Raw genomic sequence first — 16575 nt, 5'->3', positions numbered from 1 at the left:
AGTTAGTTTTATGAAACTTGTTTGTCGGAAATGGTTGTAATTTCCAAGCTTAATAGCAGTAATAAAATGTTGGTTTCATAGAAGAACAGCATCCCCCAACAATTCTGGTTTCATTTCAACAGTCCAAGTAAACACCACGAAATTCATTGCAAATGCTGGGAAACCCAGGAAATGATCATAGTCACAAGGGAAATTCAGGTGGTGTACGAGTTGAAGTGATGATCAGTTTAGCACCAGAATTAGCTTAGTATCTCTTGTTCTCAATCTGAGAAACATCCAAGGGATTTGGTGCTGAAAACAGAAACCCAGTTTCTGAGAAGCTGAATTGAGATGCAGGAATCTGGTATCGGGTGCTGGAACTCGACTTTGATTTGCCTTAGTGACGTAGTAATAGATATTGCCTTTGTGGCATGATGACCAACGGTGTACACAAACTGACTAATGATTTCACCAAACAAAACATCTTCAAATACAACCTTTTCAAATGGGTACGACTAAGGAGAGGCGTGGGTAAGCTTGAAGTGGCCCAGCCCAACTTTTTTGTACCCAATGGTCTTCAAGTCATGTTGGACTCCTGCACGGAAATCGGCATAGGTAAATGGCTTGTACTTTGAGCTCTGGATCACAGCATCTATGGCTGAGAACACGAAGTAGCCAACCGAGAGTCGCTCCTTGTACTTGTTTGCCTTCACTCTATGCTTCACGCTCTTGTACTTGTCATCGCTCATTGCCTAACCCAACCACAATATCCAACATACACAAGAACCCCCAAGTTATTCATAAACATAAAATTCATACAGAATGATGTGGTAGCAAAATTGACATTTGAAATGGCAAATGGATGTCTCTGCTTAAAATTCAGTTTGGATAGGAACCTGGATCAAATCTCCGAGGATAAGAACTAGCGTGTTGGGAATAGGTTCGACATCGATCCATTCATCGTCTCCTTTGCAGACTTGAAACCCTTCAACTTCATCATGGGTTAGTATAGTAAGTACTGAGCTGTCTGTGTGGGCATCGAGGCCCCACATAGGGAGCGGGCACTTTAGGTAACGGTAGATGCGCATGGATGCAGTCGACGGAGAGAGATACGACTCGTATAGGTTTTGATCCAGGTTGAGGTCCTCTGCCATGGCTTTGAAAATCGTTGTTGCTAGTCTCGATTGGTGCCTTCCGTACTCATCCAGCACGAGTCTTGAACAATATATTGCATTTAACAAAGGAAATTGATTTTAGCACTTTAAAAATTGATGAAGGGGCTCCAAAACGATATCGTTTTGTTCATCAACACAGTTCAATTTTGGAGCTCATCCATCAATTTTTAGAATGCAAAAATCACAATCCAATAAGAAATTAAGTTTATATTCGTATGAGATATGCCAAAAAAAAAAGAAAGAAGCATTTTGGTGTGACAGTACTGATAAAATTGTACTACTCCTACCAACCACTCCCTCCAATTTAGAACGACCGATGTATACATATAAGAGCATCTCCAATAGACTAAGCAAAACCCTCCTTTTAAGGTATTTTGAATAGGTTGAACCACAAAATCAAGTCCCAGCAGCCTAAGCAAAAGGGTCGCCTCTTAGAATATTGCTACAGCTCCTCGCGTGTACCAGCGAGGTACTTGTTCACTAGCTAACATTATTTATATTTTCGTTGCAGTTTCCCGTTACAGATTCAGTCATTCATGGCATCCCGCAACCAGCCACCTGCGGGATTTGGTAGAGCTTTTCGTGAGGAAGAAGTAGGGAAGTACAAAGGAGACTTGTTCCAGATCTCCAAATAATTAAATCGATCTCGACGACGGAAAAATCAAACTTGGGTACAGCGGCAACAAGAAAATGGAACTCCACGACGGCGGCGGAGGCAATATCAAACTCGACGACGGACTCCGGAATCGAACTCGACGGCGGATGAAACAACTCAACGACGCCGGCGGCGGGAAAAAAGTTGGAATAGGTCTGGTACGAGAGAGAGAGAGAGAGAGACGTGGGTATGGTGGATGGCGGTGGTTGCTATAGAGATTGGGGATGACAGCGCCGGAGATGGAGCTTTTGTGGATCTGGGTTCTTCTTCAATACATATTATGTATATATTTTGTGTAGAAAATATATTTTTGTGTATATACGTTAATATAATAATATTAATGGGATTTGACTAGTCTAAAAAAACTAGGCTGGTGGGTATAAGGAAGTGCCGTGTATAAGGAAGTGCCTGTCCACCCAACCAATAAAATGAAGGCAACTCAGCGGGTGAGACAGTGGGCAAAAATGGGACAATGTTAGAAAATGATTTTTTGGGCTCCTGTGGAGCAGAAATTTAATTATGAGAGTTTTAAAAATAAAATTTAATTATGACCCTTTAAAATAATATAATCAGAATAATAAGATCTTCGCACTATAGGGGTGGCAAATTGAACCCAGACCCATTAACAAATCCAGACCCATCAACTAAAAAATAGACCCAACCCAACCCATGTATTAGTTGGGTAAGAATGAGTTCAAACCCAGCTAACCCATTATTAGTTGGGTCATAATTGGGTATTAATTGGGACAACTTAAATGATCTAATGGGCAATGAAAGTAACCCACCAAATTTTATCTCTTAATTGGTCTCTTTTGCAATTGGGAAGTGGAGGAGTACGGCCCCCTCTCTCTCTCTCTCGCCCCCCCTCCCAAGGAGCATGGCATTCTCCCTCTTTTATTCAATTATTTTGTGCTAAATCACACGCGTCCAAAAATATTTTAAATGGTCCGAATTAAAAATCAATTGTGATCTGTAACAATTATTTTAACCAGTTAAAATTGAAAACACATCTTATCCATTAATTGCGCGAATGGACCCGTGAAATTGTGCTCCGCCATGAATAAATTTCTCTCATGGTAGTCCCGCAAAGGGTTTGGATTAAAAAATTGACTTATTTTTTTGTCCTTATTCAATTTTTTTTTGCATTTTATTTGTTTTGTGCCATATTTTTGTGACTTATTAATTTGTTTTGATGAGAGGAATCAAAAAAGTAAAAAAATTTGATCGAAACTTATAATTTTTTGAATAAAGACAAAAAAAAAATCAATAAGACAAAAAAAATTACTTATTCTCGTCTTTTTGAAAAAATTTATGAGTTTCGAACATAATTTTTTTTTACTTTTCTAATTTTTCGATCATAATTTTTAGTATATATGTAATTGGGTTAATGGTCAGGTCGGGTTTGCTTTGAAATAAATGGGTCGGGTTGGGTATGAGTAATTAGACTCATAGTTAATGGGTCTAAATGGGTCAATGACCCATTAAAGACCCAACCCACTAACAACTTACCCAATTTGACCCAAACCCGCCCGTTTGCCACCCCTACCGCACTAGTTCAAACGGATTAAAAATTAGAGCACTTAATTTTTTGATCATATTTTTTTAATATATAAACAGTTCAAAAATATTAAGCGTTTCAATTTTCAATCTGTTTGAACCAGTGTGAAGATTTTATTATTCTAATCATATTATTCTGAACAAACATAATTAAATTTTGTCTCTAGGATTCTCATAATCAAGTTTCTGTTCCACGGGGTTCCAAATAAAGAACAAATACTTAATTATGACAGCTTTACAGACAAAATTTAATTATGACCCCTTAGAATTATATGATCAGAATAATACGATCCTCCCACTGGTTCAAACAGATTAAAAATTGGTGCACTTAATTTTTTGACCATATTTTTTTAATATATAAATGGTTCAAAAATATTAAGCGCTCTAATTTTTAATCCGTTTGAACCCGTGCGAAAATCTTATTATTGTAATCTTATTATTGTAATCATATCATTTTAAATGGTCATAATTAAATTTTGTCTCCAGAGCTTTCATAATTAAGTATTTGTTCTTCATTTTAAAGGGTCATAAAATGATGAACAAAATTTAAAGGATCATAAATCTATGGAACTGAAACTTGATTATGAAAGCCTTAAAGAAAAATTTTAATTATGATTGTTGAGAATAATATGATCAGAATAATAAGATCTTCGCACTGGTTCAAACGGATTGAAAATTGAAACGATTAATATTTTTGAATTGTTTATATATTAAAAAAATATAATCAAAAAATTAAGTGCTCCAATTTTTAATTCGTTTGAACCACTGCGAAGATCTTATTATTCTGATCATATTATTCTAAATGGTCATAATTAAATTTTATTTTTAAAACTCTCATAATCAAATTTCTGCTTCACAGGATTTCAAAAAATCATTTCCTAACATTGGTCCCTTTTTGCCCACTGTCTCACCCACTGAGTTGCCTTTTTTTTATTGGGTGGGCGGGCACTTCCTCATACACGGCCCCTCCGTGTATAATTTATTCTCAATACAAATATTTAGGTGCTAACTAAAGTAAAAAATTGCACTTTTTCTAGTCATTTTGCTTAGAATCGATTTGAGTCTATTGGAGATGCTCTAAGGCCTAGCTAGGAAAGGCCATATCCGTCAACATTCCAATCATGCAATGAAAAAGTACGCATGCACCCATTTGAAACAATAATTAGCCACCAACACTGTAATTGTGATTGTGGGGTCAATGTGACATAACAAGAAAAACTTGTATGAAAACGAAATATCAGAGTTATTGTTGTAGAATGTCATATTCAAATTCAAGTTGAGCTGCAATAATATTTTTCCTATCAAAATCGTAGTAAAATACATACGAAAATTCTGAATCGAATTTTCCTTTTATTTCAATTTTCTTTGTTACATATTTTAGAAAAGAAGAGATCGAGAACCGAGGAGGGAGATTGAAATATATAGTTGTGGTCAAAAATTTGTGAAGAGGTGAATTAAGATAACCTTGCTATTCACGAATTTAATCAAAGTTTTCGGATTAATTTTTTACTTGCTCATATCGCGTGTGCCTGCCTCCTCCGGTGATCATAAATGGATCTCTCAAACAACCCAATGAACAAGAACGAAACCGGGAGGGGGGGGAAGGTCTACGAAGTCAACTAGTCAGTAAAAAGTCGACCAAAAAGGAGACGTAAAAAATTACTACTACCTGAAATTGTCAAGCACAGGATCTTCAACTTGAAGCTGCTGGGACTGCTGATTCAAAAGAACATTGAACCCTTCGAACCACTTCACGTCCGCCGGGGGGGTGGGACCCCTCTCTACGGTCTCCCCGGTAGGCGTAAGGGCAGGGGTGCCCCAAAAGTAGGCCATGGCAGCGCACGACTTAAGGGCGTGTTTGGAATCGAAGGGGAGAGAGAACGCCTCTTCGGCTCGGCCGCGGAGTTGGTTCAGGAGTGCGTCCGGTATCCCGTGGTTTACCAAACGGAATACGCCCCAATTCCGGCATGCTTCCGATATGGCGTCGTTGTGTATGTTTTGGAAGTCGATAACGGGTATTGGGTCGGGATTCGGGTCGGGTATAGGATTCGGGTCTTGGTTAAGGTCGTGGATTGGGTTGTTATTTGGGCGCAAGAGTGGAGGGTAGGAGTCGTAGTAGCTGGGTGTATGTATGCTGGGGCTCATTTTCATTTTGCAGAAGAGATGATGTCGTCCTCTCTCTCTCTCTCTCTCTCTCTCTCTCTTTTGGTCCCCTCTCTCTCTCTCTGTTGTATAGGGTACACGGGATCCTAGCAATTTCACTTCCAACAACCGCCGGTGGTTATTCTTGTAGGAATATGTGGCTCAAATCCTCTCCTTGGTCAAAAGATTGGATAAAGATTGGCAACCTTTGTCGATTTTGTTGGCCCCACTTTGAATGGGTGATTGAAGTCAAGGTTTTGGATTAGCATGGCAGCCTTCAAAAGGCACGCCTACATCCGGAAAATCCCAGGCGTGGGATTGCAGTAAATAAGCCTCTCGTGGCTCATGAACAGGGCTCCAAGTTTTAGCTATAAATTGGAGTCCTTTGCATTGGGTTTTTTTTAGTATCTCTCTTGAGTGAAAGACCAGAGAGAAGAGTAAGGCAGTGTAAAGAGAGTAGAGCACTGTGAGGGGGAGGGAGCCGAGCTCCTCCTATGAGGCTCTGTCAGAGAGCATATGTATACATTTGTATGTGAATAGTAACTTTCAATTAAGTGTGAATAGTAACTGAATACTAACTTTCAATTAATATGTAGCACCTAATACGTAGGTGTGTTGCAGGTTTGTAAACTAGAACCAAGACTAGGAGCAGTGCCTTATCGTGTCTGTATTATCCTCCTTGCGCCTATAAAAGGAGGGTTCATCCCATTGTACAGAACAAGCTAGTTCAAGTAAGTAAGCCAGTCAGTGTTTGCAATAATATTCCAGTCTCTTATAATTTCTTGTTGTATTCTCTCCACGATCCTAACCTACTTAGTGTTTGAGTGAGTGTGAATTTGAGTGATTTTGTAATCCTCCTCCTCTTCCTTTATAATAGAAATCCGACTGCCTCATCCCGTGGACATATCTAATTCATAAGGAACCACGTAAACCTCTTTGTCTCTGTGTTTTGTGTGTGTTTGTGTTCTGGTTCGATCGTTTGTTTCCGCAACAATTCTTTCACTGCATTCTCTCTATCGATTTTAGGCCCCATTTGATAGGAGTACTAATCCCACAGAAGTATTAATACTCTGTTTGGTAACAAAAAAGGGTCCGGACTATTAGGTCATTAGGATGTCCAAGCCGACCTATGGGGTATTACTAATACCCTCGTGAAGATGGTATTCATAATCCGGTCCATGGTCCGATGATGGAAGGAGACAAAATTAACCTTGGTGGAAGAATTATTAGGGATCTTATGGAGCAAAAATTTAATTATAAGAGCTCTAACGATAAAATTTAATTATGATAATTTAGAATAATATAATCAAAATAATAATATCTTCGTATCGGTTCAAACGAATTGAAAATTGGAGCAATTTATTTTTTTAAACGGTGTTATATATTAAAAAATATAGTTAAAAATTAAATACTCCAATTTTCAATCCATTTGAACCGGTGCGAAGATGTTATTTTCCCGATCATCCTATTCTATAGGGTCATAATTAAATTTTGTCTCTAAAGCTCTTATAATTAAATTTATGTTTTCTATTTAGGATCTTGTGGGGCAGAAACTTAATTATGAGAGCCCTAAAAATAAAATTTAATTATGATCATTTAGAATAATATGATTAGATTACTAAGATCTTCGCATCAATTCAAACGAATTAAAAATTAGATCATTTAATTTTTTAACTATATTTTTTTACTATAAAGACTTTGGGTTATTTATTGTTTTCTCGGTTTGCTTTTGATGCATAGTGCAGGGTGTAGTTATCGTTCTGATTTACGTAAGGGCAAAAATGGAAATGTATACTATTCATTCAATCCAATCATATCCTATCATATGTGAAACTAACATAATATTAATAATCACATCATCTAATCTCATCCCAAACAAACAAGTAAGTTATCAATCTCATCTCATTACCAATCTCAATCTCAATCCTACCTTCTTATGAATCTCATCCATCTTGGCTGTCGAGATGCACGTAGACTAACCGTGCATGTAGTTCTTTCAACCTGTGGTGCTTTAGTCACTTGGTTTGTATCAGTCAATTTCTGTAAGGAAGTTTCGTTAATAGTGAGACTACCAGGACAGTTGATCATCGCAAATCTACATATGGTTCTCTGACATCTAATCGCCAGATCAATTTTATCGCTCGATGTGTATCATTCATTTGATTTGGTTGTGTTATTTGTCTTCATTAGTTTGCAATTTGTATTGTTTTAGCTGTATTAGTTGCACACATAGTAGGTGGCGGACCTAGAATTTTATGGCACTTGAGTCAAATATTCACAGGAAAAACAATTCTGTCTTCAGAAAACTACGGTTGGTTTCTTGCTAACTCGTTTTGTTCGTTTGGGTCCTCGTGACATATGATTGTTGATAATCATGGATGCCAACTTAGTTGAAATTTATTAGAAGGTGTGCTTGTGATGCCATCATGTCCAGATTCTTTTAATCTTTGTAACTTCTATTCAAATTAAAGATTAATAAAAAAAAGATGTATGCATTATTACTTTAAAAAGTAGATGGGACAAAAAAAATAGTAAAAAAATCAGGTGCTAAGTGAAACAAGTTAGGCAAGATTGTAATTCTCCAATACTACTTGGGGCAAGACATATGGACGAGACCAAAGCATCTAAAAATATACGCACATCTCTGTGAAGAATTCCAATCCAGTGGGGTCAGATAATCCCGCTTGCCTCTTTGTATATCCGCATATTGATAGGTTGTAATATCCTCTCATCAATTAAGTTCTTATGCTTTCCCTCCCTCTATATACACATCTGTAATTTGATGTTGTAGGCAGTTTAATAACTTTTCAATGTTAGAATTCCGAAAGTACTTCACTGAAGGCGGTGGAGGAAGATGGGCTGGAGTATCTGGCCCACCAAGCTTGAAGCCCAGATAGACGGGAGTCCAAGGCCTTTCGCAGCCCTCCTGAGTCTCGATCCTTCTATAGAATTCTATTCTCCGCTCGCCAATAAAAAGTGCTCCCTCACTCACAATCCTGACGGCTGCAATCTGGGAGCACGCTAGGGCATTGAAGAAACTTCAAGGTCAGCTCTCTCTCTCTCTCTCTCTCTCTCTCTCTCTCTCTCTCTCTCTGTGTATACGTAGCACAGTGATGGATTCTAGAGTTTTGTTCCTTTCTAATATTCTCCTGTTTTTTGTTAGTGTTGATTAAGTGAAGCCGAACTTTTTGTTGAGTAGATCAAAGTATGGTGATGAAACCGCTGAGGATAATGTTGTTATAAGGATAATGTGCTTATTTTGCTCGTCTATATAATTATGCGCACCAAAGGCATATGCGAGGCTCAAGGGTGTTTGGTTTTTGCATAGAAGAAGAATTTTTGGGAATAATGGGGATGGGAAGTGAAGAAGAGATTTTCGTAAGAGTTAAAATTTGAACCAGGTAATGTGGTGATGGTATAGAGGCGTGGTATTGGTTTGTTGTGCGGAGATCCTCCTGAAAACTCTGGCATACTAAGACAACAATCTAAAAATATTAGAAATTGAGAGAGAGAGAGAGAGAGAGAGAGAGACCAAATCACGAATACAAATTACAAACATTAGAAATTTAGAAGCTGAAATTTATTGTTCTGCCTATAATGAGGTTATATGTCAACACAACAACTAAGGGTATTAGTTCTATGAAGGACGGGTACTCCGGAAATGGTACTGTGTGAGTCTTGTGTATCTTTACGGTACGGGTATGGCAGAATACGTACTGGGTACTCCGAAAACGCACCGGGTACTTCTTTGCCTTTTGGGTGCGACACTGGTACATTGTGGGTATGAGAATGGGTAATTATTTGCGTATGTTTAGGCATGTTCTTGATGCTTTTAAAACCTTGGTTTCCCGGTGAATACTCAAATTGTTGGCCTTGTTAAGTTGTTATGCAATTCCTCATTGACAAACTCAAGACCACAATGTTTTAGATCTAGGGTTTTAACTTTAGAACGTGCATCTTCCTTTACGAAGGAAGACGAAAGTTGCTTCCAGTCTCTTCTCTGCCGATTGAATCTCCGATCAATCTTTCCTCCAGTGACGGGACTTCTGTCAAATGTGAGATTAGATCAGCAATTATATTGACTATAATACTTAATCTGCTCTTCTAATCACTCTGTTTTTGAAATTAACGTTTTGCTATACTTGGTAGATGTTACATATAAAGCATGCTATAGTTATTTTGAAAAGAAAATTTATTTCTCGTACCGTAGCCGTACCTGTACCCTACTTTTTTAGGTTTTTGCCGTATCTTGTACCCATACCTGTGCTTCATAGCTATAAGAATTGTATTTTTGGTATGTTGTGCGAAGAGCTGCCTGAAAACTCCACCATATTTGAAATCAAAAGAGAAATACCGAATCACATATATAAACATGAGAAGACGAGTTTTATGGTTCTTCCTTTAACTACATCATGTTTCAACACTACAACCAAGGGTTTTACTAATGCAAAGATGATGAGTGCTCCCAAGAGCTAGAATGGTGACAAAGCAAACTCTTTCAAAGGCTTAGCTGTCTAATTGATGCAAGTTCTCTGAGAAAAGGGGTCCTCTCTACAGAAAATACTCTCCTTACAAGTTGCACATAGTTCTAGTTTCAGGTTTCAACCAAACAGACGACATAGATCTCTACATTGACCTAAAAGGTCTACCAACAATGAAACTTACCAAAGATCCCTAACGGGTCACCCAAGGTGCTGAAGAGTTCACTCAGAGAGGTTTCCTTGGACTAATGTGTTCCGAATTAGGGTCACCTGCAATCCAAGCCCAAAACCATCGAGGAAATATTTAAAACAAAGCTTGAGGAAGTCCAAAACAAGACAAAGTCGGCCGAACATGTGAAAATTCGTCAAAATGTGTAACTGGTGCAGCGATTGGGAGCATGCTGGTACTTTGCTTCCGAAGCTGGTGCTGAACTTGTGCTTGTCTGGAGCCCAACAATCATGTTAAGCATGGATTCTCAAAGTTAAAATTGTGCCTATTTCTGCATGGCACTAAGATTTTGGTGAAGATTTCTCTTTTATGTTTTCTGTGAAACACAATAATCGTTTCAGACAATCTGTCTAATTTATTTGAATGTGAGGCTGCGGCTTTGTGATGAAGATACAGGTGCAACTGTACAAGTAACCTTTGTTCTTTTGTTCTTTCTTTTAATCATTCGTCAACACAAGCCCTGTATTTAACATACAACTTGTAGGTTGGCACAAGCTAGGCGCGTGCACCTTATCCTATCTATGGTTCTAATTTTCCCGTTTGAGTTGCTTTTTCTAAACATCTACTTTATGAACTCCTGACTCCTGCTCCCATTAACCAACTCCTTTTGACATTCCCTTAGCCGCTGAAAATGATCGACCCTGTTGAAGTCCCCTGGGCCAAAAGTTCTTGATTTGTTATGTGTGTCACTTTAAGGGACAGTAACGGTCCAGGCAAACCAAATCTGCAGATTGACTTAAGTAAAACGACCACAGTTATTTGTCATCTTTTCTTACTGGAAAATCATTGCTGGTTGGTTGGTAGTTTATCCGTACACGGTACTGACCCTCATGTAATTGGTTGCAGGTTACATCAAGTTTGGGACTTAAGACCTTTTGGCTGGAAGAATGGCCAAGCATCATCCTGATTTAATAATGTGCAGGAAGCAGCCAGGTATCGCCATTGGACGACTATGTGAGAAAGATGATGGCAAGTGCGTAATTTGTGACTCCTATGTGCGCCCTTGCACACTTGTGCGAGTTTGCGATGAATGCAACTACGGATCCTTTCAGGGTCGATGTGTCATCTGTGGAGGAGTGGGAATCTCTGATGCCTATTATTGCAAGGAGTGCACACAGCAGGAGAAAGATAGAGATGGCTGTCCAAAAATTGTCAATTTGGGGAGTGCCAAGACGGACCTGTTCTATGAGCGTAAAAAGTATGGTTTTAAGAAGAGGTGATAGTATTGCACGATTGTCTTCCTAGTCTTTTCAGTTACCATTATGTATTAGTAATATGCTTGGAGATACCATATTTCAGAATGGTGGAATGTCGTCGTGGGTCCATTAGTTTCGGGTGTTTTTCTCTTAAAAATGATTGTGTGGATGGTGATGGTGCAGTTAACTCTTACTTATCTGAATGGGAACCTTCTTGTTGTTGAATTTGCATTTGGGCTTGTGCGATCATTATTAGTAGTCAATCTCCATGTTTATTGTCAAAGTGAATCTTGTTTTTGTGCTGCTTTTTGTATCGTCATTGGTGGCTATTGCTGGTATTTGTTTTTGTTTTGTTGTCTTGGATTCAAGAGGTATGTGATCAACCCGTATTCGTGGCATCGTTGGATCCGGAGTGTTCTCTATTTGGTTATGCAATGTCACTTCTTGCAACCTCTCTCTCACACACACAATGTTGCTCATTGGCTCATTGCTTAAACTCAACGGACCCTTATGTCAGGACCTGCAACCGTTGCTTCTGCGCCCATAGTGGACGGTATTGCGTTCCCTCTACTGACGTAGGCTAAGCATGATGTTTGAGTGGAAGCTTGTTTCAATGTGTTTTGACTTGGACACAAATTTGATTTGTTTTTGTACTATGATCGCATCCTAACATCATTTTGAACCATAATCAAGCCTGTTCGATGAGATATACAACATTAGCGGAATTGATAATTACAATTGGTCAAGTAAGGGAACGAAAATATTAACGGAAATGATAATTTCAATCGGTCAGGTAAGGGAACGATTCGAAGGCCGTGTTCGTTTTTGGGTCTCAAAACTCTTGGGCACGGTTTACAATAAATTTTTTATATCTATCTTTCTTCACTTATTATTCTCAAAATTCAAACCGAACAGGGAACGTTTCCGGCAGAACAGCCGAGAAAATTAGAAACCACTTTAATTTTTCTTTTGAAAGGATAGAAACCACTCCCATAAAATAAATTAGGAAACTATTAACGTCCACCCAAAAGCCAAAAGATAATAGGTAAAACGTGCATTGGTATTTGAAAAAAAAAATGTATTGATATCTGTGAAATTCTATTAACATCCGTGAATATGTATCAATACCCGAACTCATTTCAAATTAGGCTTATCTACTTTTTTTATCCCTACAAATATCTTTCAGTTTCAATTTTGTCCTAAAAATTTTATTTTCAATTTTACCTTTATAGTTTCTAGCTGATTTCAATGTTACCCTTTCATTAGAAACTGAGATGGAAAATGCTTAAGTGGCAAACAACATTTTAAAAAAAAAACAGCAACATGAAATAAATTTTTAACATCAAAATCGAGAGTAGAGCCAACGCAAAGCACAAACACATACAGGACAGAAATTAGCTTAACTGAGATATCATTCTTCAGTACATAGTTTGGACCTATAACAAACATAATTGGGAGAATTTTGGAAAATCAGCACCATAAAAAGCAGAATAAGAACTCAGGTCGTTAAAAAATTGCTAAAGTGGCATTGTGGCAACGACTTATTATCTAGAAACTCAATAAGAAGCACCAGTTCAGTAGCATATGGGAATGCAAAAGAAATCACAACATTGATCACAACATATATACTCCAGTACAACTAAGGCCCCGTTCCGGAACGATAAATAAGTACTTATTTTTTAAGAAGGCAATTTCAAGCTAAAAAATCATGTGCTTACGCAAATAATTTTCTTATCACTACGGATCTTGTTTGATAGATCTCATTGAGATCTTTAATACGATACAAAAAAAATTGAAAATTTATTTTTCATTTACCTTATTTTTGACTTTGAAAATGTGAAATAAGTACTTATTTTTTAAAAAAATGTTTTGGAACGAGGCCTAAATAAAAGCAACACAAAGAAAACAAATTATGACACAAGCATGGAACGAAAATCAAAGAGAGGAACAAATCTTATGAAAATTAAATACCAAATCTAGCTAGCAGACATTGCTGAAAAAGTGATCCAATATCTCCACACAAATCATTTTGAGTAATTTAAGAGGGTGCTACATCATCGAACCGTTTGCCACTTAGGCATTTTCCCATCCAAGTGTCTAACGAAATGGTAACATTGAGATAAGCTAGAAACTAAAAGGGTAAAATTGAAACTAAATTTTTAGGAGGACGGATTTGAAACCGAGAGATATTTGTAGGGAACAAAAAAGTAAATAAGCCTTAAAATAATTGACCTATTATTCTCAGCAGACCGAATAAATTAGGAAAATTTATAGAAATAGTCTTCCTATTTTCACTCGAGTCTTATTTTCATGCTCAAAGTATCAATTGTAACTTTTTTGACCTTCAAGTTTGGTTTTTGTACCAAGTTGGTCCAATTGATAACGTTTGTCAGTCAAACTTGACAAAAAAAAATCAGATTGAGGGGAGACGTTATCAATTATACCAACTTGGTACGAACTGTAACGTCTAAACTGCCATTAATCTGATTTTTTCTGTCTAGTTTGACTGAGATAAGTTATCAATTGGACCAATTTGATACGAAAATCAAGCTTAAATGTCAAAAGAGTTGTAATCGATACTTAAAAGATAAAAATGAGATTCGAATAAAATTAAGAGAACCATTTATGTAAATTTCCCAATAAATTATTCGGATCATATCTCAAAAGCCAGAGAGGCACTGCGTTTTTTTGTTGACTACGGTCTACAGAGACCCACCCCGAGATTCGTGAAGGAAGGCTTATATAAGCCACAGCAACCCGTTGACCTAATATGGATGGCTCAGATTCACTATCTGGGGAAGCTGTTCCTGCTTACGAACTTGTCTCCCACGTTTGCGTCCACCTCCGCTATCGAATCATGTATTGCCACGTTTCATATCAGCAAGAGAAGTTATTCAATGCCCCTCTCGCCAATTTAGATTCAGATTCGTGCACAATCTGACCGTAAAATTAGATTAATTACTGTATTAGACCAAATGGCCTTCACGTGCGGTTTCACCCTCTCACATCTTGCACCGTTTTGAGCTCACAAATCCAGACTCCAGAGAGAGAGATAGAGAGAGAGAGAGAGAGATGGGGGTAGGACTTCGGCTATGGTTGTGCTTACTGTTGAGCTTTGCCGTGATTTGCTACGCCCGAAACACCATTTCATTCTCAGGTACGCTTCTCGACAACGGTGGTACTATAGATTAATGTCGACGAGTAGATTTCTTTCGATTCGAAGCCGATAAGTTCGTATTTTCGCGTCGGCCATTTTTGAATCAATGGCATTGTAGTGCGTGCCCTACACCGACTGTAAAACTCATCAACTTTGGGTAAAGATTTAAGAGGCCACATGAATCTCGTAAGCAAATTGAAAACTACCCCCCTCCCCTCTTGTGCATCTGTAGATCCAATGTCTCTAGAATGGCATTGGAAACTGAATCGTGGGTGGAGATTTTAATCCATCATGACATCACATCATGAATCCATGTCCGATTTGAGTTTTGAAAAATGTTTTTAAGAATAATGAACAGAAAGAGATTGATAAAAAAATTTATTAGAGTCATTGCCTTCATAAATAAACCACACAGTTCATTTGTAGAATCAACTGTTATATAGACTATAGTATGAGAGAACCTGTAGATATAATTATTACCACGAGAGGTGTAATCTGATTACTGGGTTGTATATTTCTTAAAGGAAAAGTAAATAAGAACACTTATGGGTAATGATACGTGGGGGGTTGCAGACAGGGGCGTAGGCAGAATTTTTGACAAATGAGGACACTCTTAAGATGAAATTGGACAGTTCTGACAGATTTTGCATTGGAGACGGTTTTCCGAGTTTCTGGCTCCACCCTCTGCCAAGTGTGGTCACTTGAACCCCCAAAATTTTTGCCAAAAAGGCAAAAATTATGATCAGCTAAGAGTTTAGGAGGAAGTACACCTACAACATTAGAGGGCTAAATTCAAAAATATTACTAGACTAAAATGTGATTATGGGAAAGTTAGTGGCCCCTCACTGGTACTGATATCCTTGAGTAAATCCGCCTACTGATCCTTAAGTAAATCCGCCGACGGTTGCAGGGCGGGAGATACCCATGGTGAGGAACACGGAGGGAAGGTCTCTCCAACTTTCAATTGATGACTACGGCGATGGTAATGAAACGTCAGCGAACACAGGGCACGATCCCAAGTTCGGAGGTGTGGGCGGTGGGAGCAACGGCGGTAATAGAAGGCGGGATAATCCTTGATTAGGTCCTGTATTAGTCCTATGTACAGTGGATTATGCATGTGCAATGATGTAGTAATGGATTGCATAGAGTGGATTTGTGCTTTGGTTTTGATTAAAAGTGTTCTTTTTAAAGTTTTTCTTTAAATTACTTTTTTTTTTTTTTTGATCCGCCTTTAAATTACTTGATACTACAGTATCATTCATATTCGTCTCGGATAAAAAGTTTGAGAATGTTTTGGTACACCTTTATGGCTATGGTATGGATGATCAATGTGACTACAACTGAGAGAAAAGGACTTGCTCAATCCGGAAAGTTTTTCTGTGAACGAGGAAAAACCCCAAAAAGGAAAAAAGAAAATATCCCAGTCCCCACATTCATGAGAGTAATTATTCGGTAGTCATGTACCACAGACTTTGGTTTTATCACCGTCACGTGGGTCTCAATGTTTTCCACACGTGCGTGGGAAATTCAGAATAAATGTTACGCACGTAATTTTAAAACACAATTTCGAAGACAGTCATTTTTTAGACTATTCGATTTTGGACATATAATAATTGTAAGATCCAGCTGAAGCCTGAATGCATAATTGTGAAAAGAGGTTGTACCACCACATAGCACATGCAGGCAAGAGCGTGTTAAAGTTTAGGACCCTTTTTTTTGTTTTTGGCAGCTTGAAGTTAGATGACAGAAAGTATTTTCATCTCAATCGTTGATTTTGCTGATCAACGGTCTAGGTTTGTTAAACAATCTTCCCGGTAAGAAATTGTCGATAAATTTGAACCATTGAAAATACTTTTGATAGCTACAATTATAGAGATTATCCCCAGCAATTCAAACTTGTACAGTAGAAGAGCTCAATTCAATAACATTGTTGGACCAGATCAAAGTTGAATTGCATGATGGCTATAATGTTTCTTTCAAATAAGCCCAACGGATTGGCCCGGT

The 16575-nt window shown here is 37.9% G+C and overlaps 2 protein-coding genes and 1 long non-coding RNA gene across 4 annotated transcripts; 2 read left to right on the top strand and 1 right to left on the bottom strand.

The window, feature by feature from the left end:
• Positions 1-93: 93 nt before the first annotated feature.
• Positions 94-5996, bottom strand: LOC131335203 (gibberellin 2-beta-dioxygenase 8-like). Its single transcript, XM_058370466.1, has 3 exons — positions 5036-5996; positions 876-1194; positions 94-731 (listed from the first exon to the last, which is right to left on the bottom strand). Exons 1-3 carry the CDS (start codon positions 5515-5517, stop codon positions 495-497), a joined length of 1038 nt encoding a protein of 345 aa, XP_058226449.1. The 5' UTR covers positions 5518-5996; the 3' UTR covers positions 94-494.
• Positions 5997-8372: 2376 nt separating this feature from the next.
• LOC131332493 (PHD finger-like domain-containing protein 5A) lies at positions 8373-11645 on the top strand. 2 transcript variants are annotated; one of them, XM_058366769.1, is made up of 2 exons: positions 8373-8553; positions 11065-11645. In XM_058366769.1, the coding sequence occupies exon 2, from the start codon at positions 11106-11108 to the stop codon at positions 11436-11438; it is 333 nt and encodes a 110-aa protein (XP_058222752.1). In that variant the 5' UTR covers positions 8373-8553; positions 11065-11105; the 3' UTR covers positions 11439-11645. The 2 variants fall into 2 exon arrangements, with proteins under 2 accessions (XP_058222752.1, XP_058222761.1); XM_058366778.1 differs by lacking the exon at positions 8373-8553 and adding an exon at positions 8890-8909.
• A 2739-nt stretch (positions 11646-14384) lies between these two features.
• Positions 14385-15761, top strand: LOC131326036 (uncharacterized). Its single transcript, XR_009199901.1, has 2 exons — positions 14385-14571; positions 15482-15761. It is a non-coding gene; the product is annotated as an uncharacterized LOC131326036 (long non-coding RNA).
• Positions 15762-16575: the final 814 nt, after the last annotated feature.

This window comes from Rhododendron vialii, chromosome 1a, assembly GCF_030253575.1.
Source record: "Rhododendron vialii isolate Sample 1 chromosome 1a, ASM3025357v1".
In the NCBI taxonomy this organism is placed as follows: domain Eukaryota; kingdom Viridiplantae; phylum Streptophyta; class Magnoliopsida; order Ericales; family Ericaceae; genus Rhododendron; species Rhododendron vialii.
This window is presented reverse-complemented; position numbering and strand designations above follow the sequence as displayed.

What these genes read in the sequence shown, in the direction of transcription:
- LOC131332493 (XM_058366769.1), top strand. Translation starts at nt 11,106, where the DNA reads ATGGCCAAGCATCATCCTGATTTAATAATGTGCAGGAAGCAGCCAGGT.
- LOC131335203 (XM_058370466.1), bottom strand. Translation starts at nt 5,517, where the DNA reads ATGAAAATGAGCCCCAGCATACATACACCCAGCTACTACGACTCCTAC. An exon ending in CCTGTGCTTGACAATTTCAG is followed by an intron (nt 1,195 to 5,035) that starts GTAGTAGTAATT and finishes ATATTGTTCAAG; the next exon opens with ACTCGTGCTGGATGAGTACG. An exon ending in TCCTCGGAGATTTGATCCAG is followed by an intron (nt 732 to 875) that starts GTTCCTATCCAA and finishes TGGTTGGGTTAG; the next exon opens with GCAATGAGCGATGACAAGTA.